An 18,045-nucleotide genomic window follows, 5' to 3' on the forward strand; every position below is an offset into this window, starting at 1 on the left:
TTGAAATAGTATATATGTGAAAGGCTAGCTATAGACTAAAACTTTGGGTTGAAATGGAGCATGGTATCTCCAAATTATGGTATTCAAAATAGAGTTACTTTATAATGTAGCTAAACACCTCTTGAAAAAAAAATACTATGATATTGTTCAATACAATGGTTTTAACTCAAAACTATAAAAATAATACTTTGCTTCCAATCACCTCTTAAGAAGTTTGCCCTGGATAGTGGATACTATATAAGCTAAAATAAACATGTAATGAACAGTTTATGATATTATGATAATTCGACCGTCATATCGTATAATCTAGCCTAATAATCTGTATATTTGTTCGATTTGAAGCTAGATGATTATATAATATAGCCAAGATTATAAAGATGAAACAAATATATCCTCTGCCTATAACGACGCATGGGTTGCGAAAGATCTTTTCCCCCCGTTGTGTGCGATATCAAAGCGATCCGGGAAACCCCATCAATCGATCAATCAATGAAACGAAAACGACGTGAGCACAGGTCTCTGGACAAGCGGAAATCTGTGGAGCACGTCGAGGCAGCGGCCAGGAAGCCAACGGCGATGACGGCGACGGCAGCGTTCGTCCGGTACCGGTACGCGGCCCGCCACGCGGCGACGGCGCGTCCGACCGAGAGAGCTCTCCCTCCACTCCCCCTTGCCCGCTGCCGCTGCCACAGGCAACCCCCAGTCCCCACGCAGCGTAGAAACCGCTTCGCCCTCGTCGGCAGGCACGTGGGCAGCGGCCCCTCCACGTGGCGTCCCGCGACAGCGAAAGCTTACCCTGCACCTGGAGCGAGCGAGACTAGGGGATAGGTCCGGGCCCACGCGGCCAGAGAACGCGGGGCCCCGGCCTCCGGTGTCGGCCGGCCACTCGGTCGGTGTGGTCAAAGTGCCCCTGCACGCCACCCCGGCGTGGGCCGGTGCCCCTGCACACCCGGACGGACCCCCCCGAACTCGTCACATTTCTTTTCTCACGCCAATATTGGACCGCGTGCGCGGTAACAATATTCTAATACAACTAAAACTAGTAGATTATGGTCTTTTGTTTTTGACTAATAATAGGTAATAAGTAAGTAAATGTGTACTGTAAAAGATGGAACGCCTGAGTTTGCCGAGCTGTTTTTACAAAAGGGGTCAATGGCGGTAGGGGCAAAATAGTCACTGGATCAGTGAAACTGGCAGCAGGTCAAAAGAAGGGCAGAACCCCCGTGCCCTTTTGAGTAGTACGTACTCCTAAGCAAAGGCAACAGCCACCAAAGCACAACTCAAACAAAAAAGAAAAGATATGAACAACACATCTCCAGGGACAAAATGGCCATTTTGGGTCCGTCGCGTCTCCTTTCTCTCTGTGCCCAAGTGGCGGCAACCCTCCACGGACAACGGCTCGCTCACCAGTCACCAGTCACCGCCACGGCACCACCAAGCATCCAATGCTTCCCCTCCCCCTCCCCCTCCCGCCTCCCTTCTTAACCCCGATTCCCACCACTAACCGCTCCCGCCACCACTAAACCCCGCCGGTAACCACCAGCCTCCGGGTCTTGTCAAGAGCCCAGAGTGCCTGCCCGCCCGCCCGCCTGCCTCAAGGAAAACGAACAGCACCAGAACCGCGCGCGCGCGCGGGGGCGGGCGCCGGGATGGACCTCACGTCGTTCATCACGTCCGTGCTCACGTCGTTCGTCATCTTCGTGGCGCTGGTGCTGCTGTTCACGTGGCTGTCGCGCCGCCCGGGGAACGCGCCGGTCTACTACCCCAACCTCCTCCTGCGCGGGCTCGACCCGTGGGCGGGCCGCGGCCGCGGCACGCGCAGCCCCGTGGGCTGGCTCCGCGACGCCATCTCCGCCTCGGAGCCGGACGTCGTCGCCGCCGGCGGGGTCGACGCCGCCGTCTACCTCGTCTTCCTCTCCTCTGGTACCGTCCCGACCCGCTCGGGCTCGAGCTCACCCCCTTCCTTGCTTCTCTTTTTTTTTTCCCTTTTGCTTTCCTAAAAGAAAGGATGGTGGTTGGTAGCGACCATCATCTCATTTGCTTCCGCGTTTCGTTGAAATTTTGTCGGCTGCGCACCAGGAATAAAACTTATTCGCAAGATTTCTTCTTTTTTTCGAGTTCTTTGTTCTCATGTGATTTGTGGTGTTCGAATAGCGTTCCTATGTCATTTCCCTCTGTTTTCCCCCCAATCGCGCTTTGTTGCTTTCCCTCGTATAGTATGTACTACAACAAAAAAAAAAAGAAAGGTAGGACTCGTGAACTGATGTGGGTTGCACGTTTTGGGCAAGTAAGTTATTCTACGCGTTGTCCTTGAAAAGATTGATTTTGCAGGATACACCGAGACGGAGGCTGTTGAAAAGATATCGTTAGGATTCGGTGTGGTTGTTGGGGTTTGGTACAATTTTTTGGACGATTTTTCTTCAACTATTAACTAAATCTGGTCATCTTCTTTTTAATTTTGTCGGCTGCGCACGAGAAACAAACCTATTCGGAAGATTTTTTTTTAGTTCTTTGATCTCATGTGATTTCTGGTGATACAATAGTGCCCCTATAGTCATTCCTCTGTTTTTTCCCCAATCATGCTTTGTTGCTTTCTCTCATAGTAGCTACAAATGGCTGTCTTATTCTTGCCACAACAACAACAAAAAAAGGAAGGATGGATGAACTAATATGGGTTGCACGTTTTTTTTTTGGGGCGAATTGTCCTGGAAAAGATCAATTTTGCAGCAGAGTGAGAGGCTGTTGAAAATATACATTTAGGATTCGGTTTGGTGGTTGGGATTTCGTAGTTCTTTATGGACGGATTTTCTTTAATTGTTAACAAGATCTGATCTTTTTTTAATCTTGTCCTTGATGTTCCAGTGCTGTCCATCTTGGTGTACTCTGGGATCGTGCTGCTTCCGGTCCTCCTCCCAGTTGCTGCAACGGGTGGTGCCCTAAGTACCATCCCTATCCCTACCAACAAATCAGCCCAATCGGCTCAGAACTTCTCGTCAATAGAAAGGCTCGGAATGGGCAATGTTCCTGTAAGTAATCATATAATGGTTTTTACAAGTGTTTAATGATTTATCCAATGGTTTGTCTTAGTTTATGGTTCAATTACACAACATTAGTATTATAGCCTCTCGAGATGGTACTTCACCGAACCGCGTCTGCAAACATTTTGTTCAATTCAATCCGCAGCATGATCTCCATACAATTACTAGGCTAACAATCACATAGTCTGAAATGCATCACTTTAATAATTGTCCTAATTGTGGTTGTTACTTCGTTTTCAAGGAAAGAAAAATGCAACTTGCAACAGAACCTCCTTGCCACTTACTCTTTTATCAGGCCCACCAGTTTAAAGTTTTCCTACGATCTAGTTATGCCTATCATTAGGTGTCCAGTGCCCCGAATGCTGTATATTCAGTTATTCACAACACAACTGAACTCTGCGTGTCTTTACAACCTCCTGCAGGAGAAAAGTATGAGGCTGTGGGCATTTCTGTTGTCAGTCTATTGGGTTTCCTTCGTCACCTATTTCGTCCTATGGAAATCCTACAAGCACGTGTCGAATTTGAGAGCTACTGCAAGATCAGCACCAGATGTTAAACCAGAGGAGTTTGCGGTGTTGGTGAGAGATATCCCTAGACCGTCTCCAGATGAAACTATAAAGGACTCTGTAGACTCATATTTTCGAGCCCTTCACCCAAATACTTTCTACAGATCAATGGTTGTGACAGATCACACAAAGGTACTTCTACTCTTGATTTATAGAGAGAGGGATCGCTTCTCCCTTGTCCTTTTGTTATGTTTTTCCTGTCTGCTTGTAAGATATGTCTAAAAATAGCCCCAAAAGAATCAGAAACTCTATTCTATTCTGATCACATTGCATTGCAGGCTGATAAGATATACCAAGAGATCGAAGGTCACAAGCAGAAAATTGCTCGCGCCGAAGTCGTATATGCAAACTCGAAAACTGAAAGTAATACTGAGGGCACAAGGCCTACTCATAGGACTGGATTCCTTGGTCTTATTGGTACAAAGGTTGACACCATTGAATACTGTAGTGAGCAGATTAAGGAATTACTGCCCAAACTGGAGGCTGAACAGAAGACTACCCTTCATGAGAAACAGCAGCGGGCTGCCATTGTCGTCTTCAATAGTAGGTCTGCCGCAGCTTTCGCATCTCAGACTCTCCATGCTCAAGTGTATGATAAATGGACAGTTATGGAAGCTCCTGAACCACGCCAGATAATATGGTCCAACCTTCCAAGGAAACTATATGATAGGCAAATCAGACAATGTGTGGTTTATGGCATTGTCTTTCTCATAGTTGTGTTCTATATAGTTCCTCTCACTGCTATCGCTGCTGTTACAACCCTGGAAAACCTGGAGGCGAAGCTGCCCTTCCTGAAGCCAGTGGTGGAGCAACCAGCAATCAAGACGGTCTTGGAGGCCTACCTTCCCCAGATTGCACTCATTGTGTTCCTCGCATTGCTACCTACTCTTCTTATGTTTCTCTCGAAACAAGAGGGGATCCCTTCGCAGGGCCATGCAGTCAGGGCGGCATCGGGAAAATATTTCTATTTCATCGTTTTCAACGTCTTCCTTTGCTATACGCTTGGAAGCACATTGTTCAAATCTTTGACGACCATTATCAATCACCCTGCTGAGATTGTGAATATGCTTGCCAAGAGCCTGCCTGGAAGCGCAACGTTCTTCCTCACGTTTGTCGCGCTGAAGTAATTCCACTGTCTCACTTATTTTTTTCAGTTACCTACTACCGAATCGTCAGTCAATCACTCAATCTTAACATCTTTGAGTTTGACGACAACTTCACGACATTTAACTCTTTGGCTGTTTTCATTGACAGGTTCTTGGTTGGCTATGGCCTTGAGCTCTCTCGCCTGGTTCCTCTCATCATTTTCCACCTGAAAAGGAAGTACCTATGCAAGACGGAGGAAGAAGTGAGAGCGGCATGGGCTCCAGTGGATCTGGGATATAACACCAGGATACCAAATGACATGCTCATCGCAACAGTTGTTCTGTGCTACTCAGTCATTGCGCCTTTGATTATTCCGTTCGGTGTCGCATACTTTGCCCTCGGATGGCTTATAGCAAGAAATCAGGTGAGCCAGGTGTCTTTCTTTTTTTTGTGAAACAACCAGGCATAAGAGCTTCCGATTATATTTTAAAAACAGACTGGGTAGAACAACAGTGCAACTAGTACATCATTTCGGTGTTGCACACTTTGGTACCCAGTTTGCTAATAGTATACGTTTTTATGCTATTTTAGGGGAATTGTTTCTTCTGTAGAGGGTCTTGTTCTGTTAATTGGTTGTTTGGTGAAGTTGGTGACCGATTTCTCCACCTTTTTCTCGATGCAGATCCTGAGAGTTTACGTTCCTAGCTACGAGAGCTACGGACGAATGTGGCCACACATGCACACGAGGATCATCGCGGCTCTGATGGTTTACCAGACCACCATGATCGGCTTCATCTCCCTGAAGAAGTTCGCCTACGCGTCCGTTCTCGTGCCCCTGCTTCCAGCCAGCATAATCTTCGCCTACGTCTGCCACATGCGCTTCTACCCGGCGTTCGCCAAGACTCCCCTGGAGGTGGTGGTGCGGCACGACCTGAAGGAGACTCCGAACATGGAGGCCATCTACACCGCGTACATACCGCCGTGCTTGAAGCCTGATAAGCTCGAAGATCTGGACGCTTTCGAGGACGCCCAGTCGCGCGCCACCTCCAGAGTCCCGTCTATTTAGCTGTGCACATCGTTGACTTCCGCGGAAGACTTGAAGAAATTCTGTTCACTTGTCATTACATTCGTGTGGGATTTCTGATGGATTTCAATGCTTCCACGTTGAACCCTCTGGACTTGTTTCAGGATAGGAATCTGATGTGAAGAATGTACATATGCTCGATCTGTGTGTCTGCTGAGCGTGTGTGGATGTGGACTGCTGTAGGTAGGTAGATGCTGTGGATATTGGAGGGTTCTAAGTTGTCTTCATTTCCATCCATCCATGCGCGTGTGTTTACTGCAGACTGTCAGCCGTGTTGCTGTGTTGTCGGACGGTCGTTCCAGAGCCAAACCTTAAAGTCAATCGAAATAAATATAGTCTGATTTGAAAAATTAATGAACCAATTGGGGGTTGTCCTATAGATGGCCATTTGGCACTAACACGATGGGCCGGCCCAGGCAAAAAGCACGGTCCAGACACGACCCGGTCCGGTTAGTATAGTGCCAGTGCCTGGCACGGCACGGCTATAGTGCCGTGCCTGGGCCACTATCTCGACCCGTAGTGCTGGCACGGGCATGACACGGTTACATTTTTTATTTTAAAAATAATAGTTTACATATATTTAGTATAAGAATTCAACATATAATACAATAAAACTGCAGCTGCACTGGTTAGATGGATGCGTTTAAGCCTCTTATGCACTAGGTTCTGAGTTCTAGCCCCCACAACTACACATTTTTTGCTAAATTCTACAATATACTCAGATTGGCCATAGTGCCACCGGGCCGGCCCGGCACGACTAACAGGCTCACGGGCCGTGCCTAGGCCGTGCTAAATTCTACAATATACTCAGATTGACCATAGTGCCACCGGGCCGGCCCGGCACGACTAACAGGCTCACGGGCCGTGCCTAGGCCGCGGCAGCGGCACGCCGGCCCATCTGGGCACGGCACGCTTCGCTAGCCGGGCCGTGCCGGCCCGTTTGGCCATCTATACGTTGTCCGCGGCAGGAGCTCATCGCGCCTTTACCCTCGCCAAAACCGCACTGAAGACGTGCGCGCCTCATGCATGACGCGTCCGGTGACCGGACGCCGTCGACGCACCCGGCGCTGCGCCACTGCGTCGCGCTGCTCCGCCTCCACCTCGCCGCGCCCTCCCATGCCACCGCCAAGCAGCTGCACGCGCGCGCCCTCCGCGCGGGCGTGCCGCCCGCGCACCCGCTCCTCGCCAAGCACCTGCTCTTCCACCTCGCCTCCCTCCGCGCCCCTCCCGTCCGCTACGCCGTCGCCATCCTCACCCGCGTCCTGCCCGACCCGGACCCCTTCGCCCTCAACACCGTGCTCCGCATCGCCGCGTCCTCTCCGCGCCCGTCCCTCGCACTCGCGCTCCACGCCCGCCGCCTCGCGCCGCCGGACACGCACACCTACCCTCCGCTCCTCCAGGCGTGCGCGCGCCTCCTGTCGCTCCGTGACGGGGAGCGCATCCACGCCGAGGCCGCCAAGAACGGGCTCGCCGCGCTCGTCTTCGTCAAGAACTCGCTGGTCCACCTCTACGGCGCGTGTGGCCTCTTCGAGAGCGCGCACAGGGTGTTCGACGAAATCCCCGTCCGCGAACGCAACCCCGTGTCCTGGAACTCGATGCTCAATGGGTTCGCGGCCAACGGACGCCCCAACGAGGTTCTCACCGTCTTCCGGGAGATGCTGGACGTGGACTTCACGCCGGATGGATTCACTATGGTGAGCGTGCTGACAGCGTCTGCTGAGATTGGCGCACTCGCTCTAGGGAGGAGGGTGCATGTTTATCTGACGAAGGTTGGGCTGGTAGGGAACTCACATGTTGGTAACGCGCTGATTGATTTGTATGCCAAGTGTGGCGGCGTAGAGGATGCGAGGAGGGTGTTTGAGGAAATGGGGACAGGGCGGACCGTTGTCTCCTGGACGTCACTGATCGTGGGCTTAGCGGTGAATGGTTTTGGGAAGGTAGCACTCGAGCTGTTCGGTGTGATGGAGAGGGAGAAGCTTGTGCCAACTGAAATCACTATGGTAGGAGTGCTGTATGCTTGCAGCCACTGTGGACTGGTCGATGATGGGTTTACGTATTTTAACAGGATGAAAGAGGAGTACGGCATTGCACCAAGGGTTGAGCATTTGGGATGCATGGTGGATCTGTTGGGGAGAGCGGGCAAAGTCGAGGAAGCATATGATTATATCCTCACCATGCCACTGGAGCCCAATGCTGTCGTGTGGAGGACCTTGTTGGGTGCTTGTGCAATGCACAAGAAGTTGGAGCTTGGGGAGGCTGCTTGGGCACGGCTGGTTGAGCTTGATCCAGGGCATAGCGGAGGCTACGTTCTCCTCTCGAACCTTTATGCTGCTGTTGGGAGATGGGCCGACGTTCATGTGCTTAGGAAAAGAATGGCCAAGGATAGAGTGAGGAAGAACCCTGGGCGCAGCCTTGTGGAGCTCCGCAACTCTGTGTATGAGTTTGTTATGGGTGATAGGTCTCATCCTGAGAGTGAACAGATATACCAGATGCTTGCTGAGATAGCTGATAGGTTGAAACGTGAAGGTTACATCCCACGCACAAGCAATGTGTTGGCAGATATAGAGGAGGAAGAGAAAGAGACTGCCTTGAACTACCATAGCGAGAGGTTGGCCATTGCATTTGCCTTGTTGAAGTCTCTTTCTGGCACTCCTATCAGGATAGTGAAGAATTTGAGGGTGTGTGGCGATTGCCATACTGCAATTAAGCTAATATCGAAGATTTATGATCGGGAGATCATTGTGAGGGACCGCAGTAGGTTCCACCATTTCAAAGGTGGATCATGTTCATGTAACGATTATTGGTAGTTGATCAGTGCATGGATTGGCTGTCCTATGATCAGAAAAGTTGTGGTAAGCTCAGGATTTGAAAGTCATATATATGGATTCAGCCTCGGCATCTAACTTCTGTTGACTGCTGCAATGGAGGCGCAATGTTGAGACAGCCTCATACTTTATAGGTTGTATTATCGCATCCTACTCTTAATTTTTCAAATGAAAGATGTTTTCAGTACAGCAAGAATTAGGTTGAGAACAGATACTCCAGGTTAACATCTGTGTTTTATTCCTCTCAAACAACAAATTAATGTGGAAACTATATGCTCCAATCATATTAAGTTCGACCTGGTTGGAAAGAGGTACTCACTACTTTCCCTTGCTTTGATGAGTAAATATATTTAAACGTTTGCATGTATCCACCTGCTTGATACAGATCTGACTCCTGATAGTAGGTCTGCATGAAATGATCAGGCCATGCTTTCACAACTTTCGTTCCTACAACATCAATGCAAGACTGCTGGGTCCCTTACAACCTTCCAGAACTTCCAGAGAGCAAGGCTAGAATATAACTGCTTTCTTGATGACACCATGCACCAAAGGTGAGCTTAGTATATACACCCCCTTTAACCTTGTTTAATGGATGTTGCTTTATTTCAGCCGTTTCAGCTCATTGGGATTGCCGCTGATGTTTTCAGGATGCCAGTTTAATTCCAGGTGTGACTCAGGCAAAAAAAAAACTTGTAATCCTGTTCACAGACACAGAACCACCTTCATTAGGCTTCAATCTTTGTAAAGGTTCTTCCCTTACTGAACTACTTCCCTGCCCTTCATATTATTTTTGGATTTTGTTAGTACCACCGACAGGTCATCATCGTTCATCATTCAATTTCGGAATTTCAGTTTCCTTCCCAGTGTAGCACTAGCACAGGGGGGGAAATTCTTAGGTTTTTCCTTGGGTCCTCGCGATCTGGTTCACGGAAACCCCTTCATTAGGCTTCAGTCTTTGGAAAGTGAAGGTTCTTCCCTTAATACACAAGGAAAGCTCGTCCTCACTAATCCCCAACCTATGCTACCATGAAACAAGAAAAGGAATGAGAACATGCACTTGGGTCCTTCACATCTCATGGAATCTGCTGCCTATGTTTCCTTTTTGTCCCCTCAGAAATCATGCCCATGCATGCATACCAGGATGAGAATCTCATGGTTTCCTGGCCTTCAAGTCATTCCCCTCAATATTATAGTGTATTCATAAAGGCCGCTGTACTGCTTGCACAATCTAAGAAATGAGATGCTGGTGTAATCCTTTATAGCCTACCTTGCTTCAGGCATGCTGCAAGACTGCAGTCCTACCACCTTAGTGAACCATCTGCATGCATGCTTTTTAAGCATGGTAAAGCTCTCTAATTTCATCCTGTTCAATAGGAAAAGCATCAAATGCTAGTAGTAAATGGTGGTAATTATAGTCATGTTAGTCAAACTGAGACCAAATAGGCTGATGTTCTAATAGACGGCTCGTCCTCTGTCAGACGCAGAATGCACCTCCCTCTGTACAATGGTCCTTGGTGCCACTTTCCATGGCCATAAGTATGCACCACAGCGAGCACCCTGGGGGCTGGGGTGCTTTCTGTGTGCACGTCTTGCTTAGTGGCTCTAGTGTAATCCTGCACTTTCTCATGAACAGTGACTGCTTTACTGTCGGTACATCTGCTCCTCACTCATACTCTCGTTATATTCCCTAGGCACTCACTCACACACACACACACACACACGGGAGAGGAAAGAGGGCCGAGTGAAAAGCAGGGACAGTCTTGCGGTTTTGTAACTTGTGGTTCAGCCATGAAGAGGAAGGAGCTGGTGATCATGCACGGCGGCGTTTTGGTTCTTGGTTGGTTCATAGGTTGGTAATATACTGGCATTACAGTCCTGCTCTCTGCTTGCATATCTTTTCAAACCATATTTCTCGATCATGTGCTAAGGATTCAGAGAGTGTTCATGCCCAGTATTTGACAATGCATGCAAACTATACCTGCGTGATCTGATCATTAGAATTTTTTTATATGGTCAATGGCCAGTGGTGGTATCCATAAAAATTCTGTTTAGCTGTAAATATCCAGACCGTTTGATTTGATCACGTAGCCACTGTCTCTGTTCTCTGAGTTTTGTTTTTTCACCATAACTGTGACCCGTCCTTGCGTCATGTCCAGCCTCTGCGGCCGCCGGACGCTTGGCGCCACAGGAGAAGGCGGAGTCGGTGACGCCGATCCCGACGCTGTCGCCGCCGGAGGGCAACACGACGTTCATCGACGGCGTGACGTGGTGCGTGGCCCGGCCGGGCGCCACCCAGGAGGACCTCCAGAGCGCGCTGGACTGGGCGTGCGGGCCCGGCGGCGCCGACTGCTCCCAGCTGCAGCCGGGCGGGCGGTGCTACCAGCCGGACACGCTCCTCACCCACGCCTCCTACGCCTTCAACATCTTCTACCAGCAGAACGGCAACTCCGACGTCGCCTGCAACTTCGGCGGCGCTGGAGCCCTCGTCAAGCGGGACCCAAGTACGGACCGTTTCCATCCCCCATCCATCGTTCACTGCTGGTTTTGGTCACCGGCAGCATTGTCCAGTGCTGTGATGTGATGCTCTTCGTTTTCTTGGCAGGTTTCGGATCGTGCAAGTTCTTGGCGTCTGAGTAAGTGAAACCACCAGACCCACTGCAAATCTTTGTCCCTTGCATGCGATGCGTATGCCTCCTCGCTTGTGGTGATCCATGGTTTGTGCGAGTGGTAAATTCTGTTTGTGCGGTGCAGGACATCCGCGGCAGCAGCTTCGTCGGCGATGCTGGACAGAAGGGCGTGGATAGCCATGGTCGCTGCATCTCTGATCGCCCTCTGGCGGAGACTTTAGAAATCCTCCATCTTCCTCATATGCTTCGCCTCATCGAGCACTGGGTGCCGCCGGAGAATGCTACACGTGACGTGACGTGACGCGAAATGAGTGCGATGGTAGTTTCTTCTTGTGGTTCTGTATGTAAGGAACGGTGCTACTACCTTTTTCGTGTAGAATTCCTTGAAGAACGGATATACTACTAGTAATAACTAGTCGTGTTTAGACAAAATGGCTTCCACAGGAGTTTGTTAAGATTTGGAAAAGTGTTTTTTGTTATTCATCCGTGCAACTTCTTCAACTTACAAAAGTACGTCGAAGACAGTGTCGGGGCTCAGGGCGTTAAGCCGTTAATGTAGTATTTTTGAAAAAAAAAAAGAAAAAAAAAGAAAAGGCATAGTGGCCAGACTTCCTCACATAAAGGCCACGGAGAAACATGACCCATATCCCAGTACGAAACAACATGACGAAGCCCAAACAGCTCGCAGTCGAAACTGGCCCGTGGCCCAATACGAAGCAGCGCTAAGAAGGCCAGGCCCAGACAGCAGCGGGAATGCGGGATTCTTCCCGTCCGATGGTCAGTTGAGTTTGGAAACCAGGGACGGGAGAAAAGCACGAACGAGGGCGGCCCAGTTGAGTTTGGAGCAACGAAAGCTATGTCCATTGGAAGTTGCAACCAGATGCATCGCCGCCGGCAGGCCGGTACACGCAGCACGCACGTTACATGTATGCTCCGGCCGGCGGCGCGATGGAGGCTGTTGAGCACCAAAACTGGCCCTGGGACTGGACGGTTCGCACTGTTGGTGCGGACGGTTCGCGCGCGCATAGCCAATTAGGGTTCCGAGATTTTTGCTACGGTTGTTACCTAAATTTGCGGGATTAACTCGAGAGATTGGTTTATAACTGGAACAGCCCCCTCCTCTATAAATATAGAGGAATACAGCCGATTAAGGATCATCAATCAAACCTACAATCAATACAATTCGCATTTTATATTGTACATTTAGGAGTAGTTCTAGTCTAGTTCCAGTTTAGTCTTCCAATCCCCAAATTCTCCGCTTCTCTTCGACTCTACGTCGATTAGACGTGTCTAGGTCGGCCTGCCGAGCCTAGACAACACCTAGGATCTCTCCTCTCCCACGGGGTCCCTTCCGGGAGCGAGATCTAAGCGCCGCCAACAAACCTCGCCGCCCCTGCACACGCGCGGACCATTCGGCCCGTCAGGCAGGAACCCGAGCCCTGCACCAGGTCGCGGACCGTCCGCGCCTCTACAGAGGACACCACCGCAGGTTATCATCGCAGTGATTGGCGCCCGAATCGACGCCAACACACTTTTTGGCGACTCCGCTGGGGATATTTCATATAGACCTATCCATATCTGCCCTCAATGGTCGGTTCAAAGGATAGCTCTGAAGTTTCCACCAGCAATATCATCAAGCCGACACGTGAAACCTTGCCGGCTAAAGAACAGCTCCTGTTCGAGGAGTGCCAGGAGCAGCTGATCCAGGAGGCAAAGGCGAAATTCTTGGCCGACTTCAAGGTGGATAGGAACAACAAAATCGTTCGACTACGGACGACAGACCTGGCTTCGCCCCAACCTACTACGGATATTCCCAATGTAAGTAATACCAATGAGCTACAATCCCTTAAAGCTTACATAAATGAACAGCGAGAGCAAATGTAACATATCGTAGGGGGTACACAAAAAGATTATAAAAGGCTAGTGCATGCTTTTGAGAAATCTAACATTGTGGGGGACAGATATCCCCCAGGTCCGCTGGAAGGGTAAAAGACCTCACGAAAGGCCCAAGGGCCCAATAAATCGTAAGGTCATTCCTTCATGGGCCTGGGGAGGGACAATCAGTAAAGCAGATCGACGTAAGTCCGGATCGGTGCAAGCCCGGATGGCCCCACAGCGTTGAGCGAGAAACCACAACAGAAGATCCGACTTTCCCGCGATGGAGCCCCATGCAGCGGAACCAGGCGAGGATAGGTCGGCAGAATCATAGGAAGATAGACTCAAACAGTTCACTATCCTTTAGGTGTACGTTGTTATCATATCCACATGTATTGCCCCACGGTCGAATATATAAGGCCCGGGAGGCACCCCTTCAGAACGATCGATCTCACTACTCAGCCATCCACCTCAACCCTCTACGTTCTCACTTCAGAGAACTGACTTGTAACCCATTGCACAAAGCATCCTCACCAGGACGTAGGGTGTTACGCATCTCTAAGCGGCCCGAACCTGCAAATACCGTCCATTGTCCCTCGTGCATCTGGCATGAACCATTTTGCTACAGTCGGCGACACCGTCCTACTCCTAAAAACACCTCGAGGGGCAACCCCAGGTGTGTGGTCGGACCCAAAACACCAACAGCTGACGCGCCAGGTAGGGGGTGTGTCGACGATCTAAGCTAGCTCAATGGCCATCACCTTCCACGACAAGATCACCTTCTGTCCCGGATCCACGTTCTGCTTTGGAACGATCTCGTTCGTAGCAGACGAAGAGGGAACTCTACACCGCATTGCAGATCCGCCAAGAAAGAAGTCTCCTCCAACAAACACCGAAGATATCGGAAAAGCGCAACCTCTAGCTCTCCGAAGGAAGATCGCCACGACAGCCACGCCATTCTACCCCGACGTTCTTTTCATCGGGAGAGTGGAGTCACCTCCTGTCTCCGACGACGAGCCGACCGCGCCTGGGGAAGAACCACCTCAGCGGGAGTCCCGTCGACGAAGAAACCGGCGCCGAAACATCCGACGACATCACCAAGCCGGAGAATGGGATCTGGAGCAGCCTGTCTCGCGAGACGAGGTCTCGGAGATGGGAGAAACTCCAGAAGAACGCGTCTTCAGAGAATGAAGGAACTCCGACGACGTGATCGTCGACGAGCTCAGGAACAAGTCGAGCAAGACGCAAGGCAGCGCCAGGAAAATCCACTCTTCGGTCGCAACCTGAACCCCGACTTCACCCGAGCCATGAACACGCCGAGTGAAGTCGGAGGAGTACTAGCTCGGATAGCTGACGGACTCTCTCGGACTCCCGATGCCGAGGGCTATCGACGCCTGTTCACCCAAGCAGCCAACCATCTTCTACCTCTCGCTCATCCGCCGAACGACTTGCGACACGCCATCAACAGTCGCCGAGACACGCGGAGCTCCATCAACGCTTCGTGTGAACGATGGCATGAGAACGAGATCCGCCGCCGAGAAGAGTACGACAGGGATCATGGCATCCCAACTCGGAGTCAAGCCACCAGAGCCGAATCAATGACAGCCTCGACTGGCGGAACTACCTGGGGACGGTCGAAGAACCACGACAACTACTCCCCTCCTCGGGACAGGCATCATCCCCGACGACAGGAGGACACATGTGGAGTGTCCGCCCTTACTCCACGCCTTAGGGCCATTCAATAGCCCCATAACTTCAAGGTATCCAATGTCGATAAGTATGAACCTAAGCAGGACCTAGGAGGCTGGCTGGCCGTCTACACCACCGCCGCTCGAGCCGCTGGAGCGTCCGAGGACGTAATGACTGCGTACTTACCCATTGTCCTCGGGCAAGACGCACTGCAATAGCTACGACATCTACCCCGGCATTGCATCGACGACTGGAGCGATTTCAGCCGACGTTTCACCGCCAACTTTCAATCCCTCTCCGACAAACCGGCACAACCATGGGACCTCAAATCCATCAAACGCCGGGGGGACGAAACTCTCCGGTCATACCTCAAAAGGTTCCAGACCATGAGAAATCGTATCCCCGAAGTCACGGAGGCGGCCGTGATCGAGGACTTCTACAGAGGATCCAATGACTCGGCCTTCGTCCGAGCCATATTGCAGAAGGCGCCAACTACCTCCGAGGAGCTGTTCCGGGAAGCCGACCTCTACATCACCGCCGACGAGCGAGCCCTGGACCTCATCGGGGGAGCAAAGCCCGCACCGGCGGCACCACGACGCGACGCGGACCAGCAACCTGACAAACGCTAGGAGAAGAGACCTCACGAAGAAGTGCACGCCGCCGGACCACCTGCTTCTCGCGCCCGGGGAGGACCTCGCGGAGGCGAGCGCACGCTGGACGACATCCTCGACGCCCAGTGCCCGTACCACAAGGACATGCGCCACACTCTTCGGAACTGCCGGGACTTCAAGCACTCCGTCGGGCACGGCCGACCCTTCCAACTTCTACCTCCTCCTCCGCCACGGGGAGGACCAGAAGAACCATGACAACCCCAGCAGCAGGAGGAGGGAGGAGGAGCTTTCTCGCGCGTTGACAGGGAGGTCAATGTCATCTTCGGCGGACACGGGTCGTAGGAGAACAAAAGACAGCAAAAGCTCAACGATCGCTAGATACTAGTGGCAACCACCGGTCCTCCAGCTCCGTACCGATGGTCGGAGCACCCGATCACCTTCACTCGGGCGGATCAATGGCTCAACTTCGACCACCCAGGCAAATACCCGCTCCTCGTCGATCCGGTGATCCGAGAGAGCAGGGTGAAGAAGGTGCTAGTGGACGTGGGGAGCAGCATCAACGTCACCTTCCCCCGGAAACTCCGAGGCTTAGGAGTTCACCTCAAAGAACTCCGCGAGTCAGATACTCCTTTCTTCGGCATCGTGCCAACCGAAGGGGAATACCCGCTAGGCCACATCTACATGCCTGTCACCTTCGGAACTCTGGAGAACTACAGAACCGAGTTCCTGAGGTTCGAAGTGGCGAATTTCGACTGCGGGTACAACGCCATCATCGGGCGGCCAGGATTAGCAAAATTCATGGCCATTCCGCATTACACGTACATGATATTGAAGATGCCGGGACCACAAGGAATCATAACTGTGCGTGCTGACCTCCAAGGCGCCGCAGAATGTTTCCGAGTGGCCATCCAAGCAGCCCTCACCACCAAACCGTCGGCGACTTCTTCGATCCAGGCAAACTCTAAGCCTGAGGAAGACCTTACGGCACCGGCGAACGAAGCTCAAGCCGCGACCTCTATGCGGCCGACTGAAGAAACTAAAAGGATCAATCTGGGGTTCACTGATGAACGCAAGACTGCCATCATCAGCTCCAGCCTGGATGATAAATATGAAGGCGCGCTCGTCCGGTTTCTGCAAGACATCCGAGACGTATTCGCATGGCAACCTGCGGATATGCCGGGAGTCCCGAGAGAACTGGCCGAGCACAAACTGAAGGTCTACCCCTAGGCAAGGCCGATCCGGCAAAAACTGCGTCGTTTCACGCCCGACAAGAGAGAGGCCATTCGCGCTGAGTTGGCCCGCTTAGTCGCGGCTGGGTTTATCAGAGAGGTATTACATCCCGAGTGGTTAGCCAACCCTATTCTTGTACTCAAAAAGAATAAAGTGGATTGGCGCATGTGCGTCGACTACACTGATCTCAACAAACATTGTCCGAAGGATCCCTTCGGGCTCCCAAGGATAGATCAGGTGGTAGACTCCACCGCTGGATGTTCTGTGCTGTCTTTCCTGGAATGCTATTCCGGATACCATCAGATCAGCTTGGCGAAGGAAGACGAGGAAAAAACGGCGTTCATACCTCCATGTCGTTCGGCCTCAAAAACGCTGGAGCGACTTATCAGAGAGCCATTCAAACATGCTTAGCCGATCACTGGGGCAAGCGTGTGGAAGCCTACGTGGATGACTGTCACACCCAGTTTTAAAGAACAAAGCCAGGTGCATCTCATACATGCGCCAAGAAGACAACATATATAATAACAGAGTGTATAGAGATAAATGTCACAAAACATCAGAGTATTTATTACATAGCGGAAGACTTATTACGAAATAAAGATAAATATAAAACGAACTAAGGATCGTCGGCGCCAATGTCAACTGAGAAACGCCACCTAGATCAAGTCGAAAGCCTCGGTGTTAGGCGGCTCCTCTTCGACCACATGTTCTTCTCCTGTGGGGGGTGTGAGACAGCAAGGGTGAGCTCACACATGATCATAGCTCAACAAGTCGTGGGGAACCAGTGGACATAAACTCACAAAGGTGTGAGTTCATGTGATGTGTAAGGCTGATCAATGAAATAAAGGCTGTAGCTGAGCATTGCTTTTATAAGTTGGTCAAAATTTTATTAGCAGTTACTAAGTGTAAGTGAATACCAAACCATAGTAATAATAAATAGAAGTAATAGTAAAATAATCCCAGATGCAATGAGATGACAAGTTAAGTTTAAGTTCCATAAGTTAATCATGTGAGTGTCCGAGCCGCTCATGACCGTGAGCACGGCTAGTATACCAGTTTTACACTCTGCAGAGGTTGCGCATCTTTACCCACAAGTCGTGTTACCCATTTGCCACGGAGTTGATCAGACTCCATACACCTCTACCAAGGAAGCGAGGTAGGGTACCACTACGAGGCCTTTACAAAGTTCCACTAGCTTCAGACTACCCGCTATAGTTTATAGGAAGCTCCAGTGCAGGGTTCTTGTCTGACCGCCATCGCAGCAAAATCAACCCAAGGACCTCCCTACACTAACCACTCCCCTACTGCCCTTGCCCCTTTCGGGTAAGGTAGCCCTCCACTAGCTTTCCTAGTTAATCAGCCAAGGGCGTCCCATTAAACCCTTGTGGTAGCACTGTTTTCCCGGGTGGTTCTC

At 51.0% G+C, this 18,045-nt stretch overlaps 3 protein-coding genes across 3 annotated transcripts; all 3 read left to right on the top strand.

The window, feature by feature from the left end:
* Nucleotides 1-1,402: 1,402 nt before the first annotated feature.
* LOC100136879 (uncharacterized) lies at nt 1,403-6,011 on the top strand. The gene is made up of 6 exons (NM_001114650.2): nt 1,403-1,923; nt 2,863-3,026; nt 3,461-3,736; nt 3,883-4,727; nt 4,859-5,114; nt 5,373-6,011. Exons 1-6 carry the CDS (start codon nt 1,650-1,652, stop codon nt 5,754-5,756), a joined length of 2,199 nt encoding a protein of 732 aa, NP_001108122.2. The 5' UTR covers nt 1,403-1,649; the 3' UTR covers nt 5,757-6,011.
* A 746-nt stretch (nt 6,012-6,757) lies between these two features.
* LOC112163536 (pentatricopeptide repeat-containing protein) lies at nt 6,758-8,714 on the top strand. The gene has a single exon (NM_001398890.1). The coding sequence runs from the start codon at nt 6,797-6,799 to the stop codon at nt 8,579-8,581; it is 1,785 nt and encodes a 594-aa protein (NP_001385819.1). The 5' UTR covers nt 6,758-6,796; the 3' UTR covers nt 8,582-8,714.
* On the top strand, nt 8,417-11,716 carry LOC100277738 (uncharacterized). Its single transcript, NM_001361298.1, has 6 exons — nt 8,417-8,910; nt 9,023-9,150; nt 9,247-10,448; nt 10,756-11,100; nt 11,202-11,232; nt 11,351-11,716. Exons 3-6 carry the CDS (start codon nt 10,388-10,390, stop codon nt 11,445-11,447), a joined length of 534 nt encoding a protein of 177 aa, NP_001348227.1. The 5' UTR covers nt 8,417-8,910; nt 9,023-9,150; nt 9,247-10,387; the 3' UTR covers nt 11,448-11,716.
* The last annotated feature ends 6,329 nt before the right edge of the window (nt 11,717-18,045 follow it).

This window comes from Zea mays, chromosome 2 (genome assembly GCF_902167145.1).
Source record: "Zea mays cultivar B73 chromosome 2, Zm-B73-REFERENCE-NAM-5.0, whole genome shotgun sequence".
Lineage (NCBI taxonomy): Eukaryota > Viridiplantae > Streptophyta > Magnoliopsida > Poales > Poaceae > Zea > Zea mays.

What these genes read in the sequence shown, in the direction of transcription:
- LOC100136879 (NM_001114650.2), top strand. Translation starts at nt 1,650, where the DNA reads ATGGACCTCACGTCGTTCATCACGTCCGTGCTCACGTCGTTCGTCATC. An exon ending in TTGTGACAGATCACACAAAG is followed by an intron (nt 3,737 to 3,882) that starts GTACTTCTACTC and finishes ATTGCATTGCAG; the next exon opens with GCTGATAAGATATACCAAGA. An exon ending in CTCACGTTTGTCGCGCTGAA is followed by an intron (nt 4,728 to 4,858) that starts GTAATTCCACTG and finishes TTTCATTGACAG; the next exon opens with GTTCTTGGTTGGCTATGGCC.
- LOC112163536 (NM_001398890.1), top strand. Translation starts at nt 6,797, where the DNA reads ATGCATGACGCGTCCGGTGACCGGACGCCGTCGACGCACCCGGCGCTG.
- LOC100277738 (NM_001361298.1), top strand. Translation starts at nt 10,388, where the DNA reads ATGAAGAGGAAGGAGCTGGTGATCATGCACGGCGGCGTTTTGGTTCTT. An exon ending in GGTTCTTGGTTGGTTCATAG is followed by an intron (nt 10,449 to 10,755) that starts GTTGGTAATATA and finishes CGTCATGTCCAG; the next exon opens with CCTCTGCGGCCGCCGGACGC. An exon ending in TGCAAGTTCTTGGCGTCTGA is followed by an intron (nt 11,233 to 11,350) that starts GTAAGTGAAACC and finishes TGTGCGGTGCAG; the next exon opens with GACATCCGCGGCAGCAGCTT.